Raw genomic sequence first — 4,584 nt, 5'->3', positions numbered from 1 at the left:
GTCTTCTTTTATCCGCATTTCGAGGGCGCTTTCGCGAGGGCGTCAACAGTTTGCCACCCGAAAGATGCGACGCTTTGACCTCCCTCCTCACCTTGAACACTGTGCTTTCACTGACACCGAGCATCTCGGTGACAAACTTGGTCATGGCTTCCACGCTGTGTTCAGGCTCCCTGTTACGCCAATACGTGTAGCAGTGGAGGATCATGTTGCGTGAATCGCTGTTCAGGATGTGGCCACTCTTGTTCTTGTCGAGGTTCTTTGATGGTGTGGACATTGAGGCGACACAAGGCTCATTCGGTAACAAAGGATTGCATTCTGATGTCACCTCGCTGGGCTCCATGTCGGAAAACTCGCACGGAATGCCTTGCGCGAACTGGCGAGATTGCAGGCTCGCAGAAAAAAAAAGTGAAGAGGAAAAAATTTGTGAAAACACAAAACCCAAATATATGAATTTTATGCTATTTAACACCAAGAGTATTTATTTAGAATAATGAATGAAGCATTTTTGTACCTTTCCTGCCTCGAGTATTCAAGTCCCAGGTTTGTAATGGTTGCAATAAATGCATTGTTTTATATAAGTACTTGTTCAATAGCAACTGATTCATCTGAAGCTCGGAAAAGTAGTAGTAAATGTGCCATATACATGTAAACAAGCGCAAAAGCTATGCAAAGCTGCTCTTGCTACTTCTGTCAGTTGCGCAATGAAGCTAAGGAGCAGACGACGGGCAGCGCTGTGGAAGGCACAGGGTTATATTTCTGTCGCTATCCGGCATGCGCTGTAGCACATGAGAGCTCTACTAAACCAGTCATCAAAATATACAAAAGTCTTTATTTATGCCAAGAATTGCGTATTTCAGAAGCACGATTTCTTAAATGGGATTATTTTAGTTGCGGAGGCAATCGGCTGTCACGCTTTGGTCATCTGGGCGGGGCCGCCCCTTTTTTCTAAATTTGTATTCGAGTATAGAAACGTAGGCAAGTTTTCGCCCCAGAGTCACTTTATTATTAGTGTTGAGAAATATGCACCAAAGCAGTGCAACAGTGAGTGGTTACATCCGAAGATAAACGCTGTGCATTCTGCTAGAACACTTCAAATTGAGCAATAGAGCTTATGCACCGTCTAGGCTGTAATGAACTCCATCACTTTGTAATTAAAAAAAAACAAAAAAATCAGTGGTTGGAGACACCTCAGTCACTATTTGGTTAATTTGACGAACTCATGGTCTACAGGTTATTCACGCTGAATACATTATGAAAGGTGCCTTTGGACTCCCATGCTAGTCTGATAAAAACAAACCCTGTCTACATTTTCAAACAATTAGACGATTCTGCAAAAAAATTCACAATTCACAGGTGCTCTCAAGGAGACATGAGACTAGTTTAATGATGCCATGAAATTAAGGTCCTTTGCAACCATGCCTAACAGCATGGTGATGTCCCTTTCACTTTCCAACAAACGAACACAATATTCCTTTTTTTATTGCTTTAGCAAATAGAACGGACACATAGTTATGCGCCACACATTATTTTGTAATTTTCTTCAGGAGCCATGATTGGCCAGTCCCACTTCCAGAATAAATGCAAGCTTTCATATTCTGCTATAACGTTATCACTCACATGTTTTGAAACTTGAAAATGCCTTGCAGAGATGCAATGAATCGTTTCACACTGCATTTTGACGTGAACATAACATGCTTGGAAAGACTCATATTGATGTCACCGAAGCACTTGAAAACTCCTACAAAATTGTTCTTCAGCAGCTCTTAGAGTGCTAGCTGGCAGGTAAAGTGACCACTGTTCATTTCCACTACTATCAGGCGAACTTTCCAGCAGCTGGACTGTGTTGTCTGCAATACACACAGTTCACAATGCCTGCTGGAATTGTACGGTGTTGCTCTGCTGATTTCTCTGGGGTGCATTGAGAGAACAAAAAGCCACACCAACATGGTGTGCCTTGTTCACCGAAGATAGCTGGTGCACACCGGACCGAATAATTGAGGGTGAAGTTACACAGGCTGTGTCAGCATTCATATTACTACATATCAGCTTGACTTGCGTTTCACACATGAATCACTGGGATGATCTGCACTGTGCATGACTAACACCCACAACGAAGGGAGGAAGTCTGTTCAACACCAGTATTTACCGAAATTATTTACTTCAGCAACCCGGTAATTGCCTCTACCTGACAAATCACTTGTACTGGGGAAGATGCTGTTTGATGATGTTCTTCGCCAAATCAGCATGACCCTGCTGCAGCTGAACGTATATGGCCAACATGAGGGCCTGCACGGGTATTTCGGGGTCAGGCCCCTTTGGCACACTGACCAACCTGAGAGTGTCCGTAGCTTTTCCAAGACCACCTCTGAGAGTGTATGCTACGGCAAGATTGTACAGGCTGACCACCTTGGCCATAGAAGGAGAGGCCGGATACCATGGCTTCCTGTATGTTTTGCCATTCTCTTCGGATGCGCCAGTCTTGGCGACATCTTCCTTTCCTTTGTTTGCACTATCCTCGGGGTCAGAGAAACTGTACGACAGGTCCTTGATCAAGTCCGGGTTGAGGTGGTCGATGGCATCCCCGACACGGTCCAGCAGCAGCAGCGCTTCAGCGGCATACTGGTGCGCCAGGAAGCTGTGCACGCCCGCGACCTTGGGCTGGGCAAGCAGGCTCTCGGCGTGCTTCAGCGCCACCAGGGGATCGCCCAGGCAGAGCGCCACGTACGCGGCCAGGGCGAGTGCCGAGTTGCGCAGAGCGGCTCCTTGCAACGGCGACGAGGTGGCGGCGTCGACCGCAGCGTCTTCTGGCAGCACCGAAGCTTCGGTCGGCGACGGGTCCGGCAGTAGTTGCAGCACGTTGCGCAGGCAGAGGGCGGCGAACTCGAGCGTCGGCACTGGTATGGCGGCCGAGCCGATGGCCGCCGCGCGCCGCTCGATGCTGGGCGCCAGAATGATCTTGCGGTGCGGGCCGGCTCCCGCGGTGCCGCTCACCATGTGTCGCTTGCGGTCCTTGAGCTGGAAATCGGTCGCGTTGTCCGACTTGTGCCGGTTCACGCAACACTCGGCAATGCGCAGCCAGAGCCGGGCGCTGGTGGGCTGCATGCGCGCCGCCTCCACGAGGCAGTCGAAGGCGGACGCGTACTTGCCGCAGTACAGGTTCTGCAGGCCGAGATTGTACAGCAGCTCGAAGTAGACCCGGCCATCGAGCGCGGCGTCGCCCTGCGAGCAGCCTTCGACGTAGCTGTTGAGAGCCTTGGCGAAGTTGTAGCTGCCCAGGTGCGGCTTGCCCGTGCAGAAGTGGACGCAGCCGAGGTTGTTGTGGTACATGGCGACGGTGCGCGCATCGCCCTGCTGCGCTGTGGCCAGCACCTTGACGGCTTTCCGGTAGTTTCCCCGCAGGAACTCCAACTGGCTCCTCAGGAACACGGTCTGGCAGCTGCTGCCCGCCGACGAGCTGACGAGGTTCTTGATTTCGCGCTTGCTAGCTTTCACCGAGCGCATCATGATGAGGCAGCGTGTCTTGTACAGCTGCAGGCGGCCGCGGCACGCTTCGGCCTCCGGGCTGTCCGCCTTGTTGCCCAACTGCTCGAGGTATGCAACAGTGGCCAGGCCCTTCTCTGGCTGCTTGAGGCAAAGGCACAGCTCGGTGTGGAGGAAACACATCTTCCTGGCCACCGACTCGTCCATGGGCTCTATGAACTGGAACAAGCGGTCCAACACGGCCAAGGCTCGACGGTACTGCTGCGCGTGGAACAGAGCCACCGCATGGTTGAAGAACGGAATGCACTGATCTATGTCATCCAGAGAGTCCGGGTTCGCGAGGCTCACGTGCAGCTGCGGCGAGATTTCGACAAGCTCGCGACCGAACTCCTCCATGCTTTTCAAAGACGCGTAGTAGCGTGCCACTGCTCGGTTGTGTGCCACTTTGCCGTCCGCCGGTCTTAACGCGTAGAGCTTGTCCAACGTTTCTAGGCACGCGCCATACTTGCCAGCATGAAAGTCGGCTGCAGCTGACGTCGCCAGTTGTTTTTCCTGCTCGGACACAGCAGCACACACGTCCAAAGATGCACCGTTGTCGGTGGATGTTGTTTTGCCATCGCCGCCGCTCGATTCCTTGTCAGACATCTTGAGATCCTGTCACGGTGTTTACATATGAATGTTTGTAGCGCGCGTTCAAAGGCAGGCTTTCACTGCCCGATTTCACACGATGTGACAGAGCGGAGGACCACACCTTGACGCTACTGCGCTACAAACGCTACAAAACCGTCTCGTGCCCGTCCCCACCAAAAATACGAAATGGCACCATAGAATGCAGAACCAATGCCTCCCTTAGTAGATGCCCGCCGCGTTGCTCGCTTTCCCAGGCCCCGCACACTCTCAAGTTCAACAAATGGCCACAGAGGGCGAAAAATCAATCGAGGCGTGTTTCAGCGAAAGCGCGCAAGTGGAGCTACTGTAATTTGGTCGCATACTTTAATTTGTGATTGTTCTGCTAGGGGCGCTGAACATGCTGAATTTTATACTTTACACAAACCATTGACATAAACAATCGAGGTGTCTAAGAATGTATTTTTACCTAAGGCA

The 4,584-nt window shown here is 51.2% G+C and overlaps 1 protein-coding gene across 1 annotated transcript; it reads right to left on the bottom strand.

Annotated features, from left to right (window-relative positions):
- Positions 1-809: 809 nt before the first annotated feature.
- Positions 810-4,384, bottom strand: Not10 (CCR4-NOT transcription complex subunit 10). Its single transcript, XM_075694850.1, has one exon. The coding sequence runs from the start codon at positions 4,123-4,125 to the stop codon at positions 2,194-2,196; it is 1,932 nt and encodes a 643-aa protein (XP_075550965.1). The 5' UTR covers positions 4,126-4,384; the 3' UTR covers positions 810-2,193.
- Between the last annotated feature and the right edge of the window lie 200 nt (positions 4,385-4,584).

The sequence above is a fragment of the Dermacentor variabilis genome, chromosome 6, assembly GCF_050947875.1.
Source record: "Dermacentor variabilis isolate Ectoservices chromosome 6, ASM5094787v1, whole genome shotgun sequence".
Classification (NCBI taxonomy): Eukaryota; Metazoa; Arthropoda; class Arachnida; order Ixodida; family Ixodidae; genus Dermacentor; species Dermacentor variabilis.
Note: the sequence above shows the minus strand (reverse complement) of the source record. Positions and strands in the feature narration are given on the sequence as shown.

What these genes read in the sequence shown, in the direction of transcription:
- Not10 (XM_075694850.1), bottom strand. Translation starts at nt 4,125, where the DNA reads ATGTCTGACAAGGAATCGAGCGGCGGCGATGGCAAAACAACATCCACC.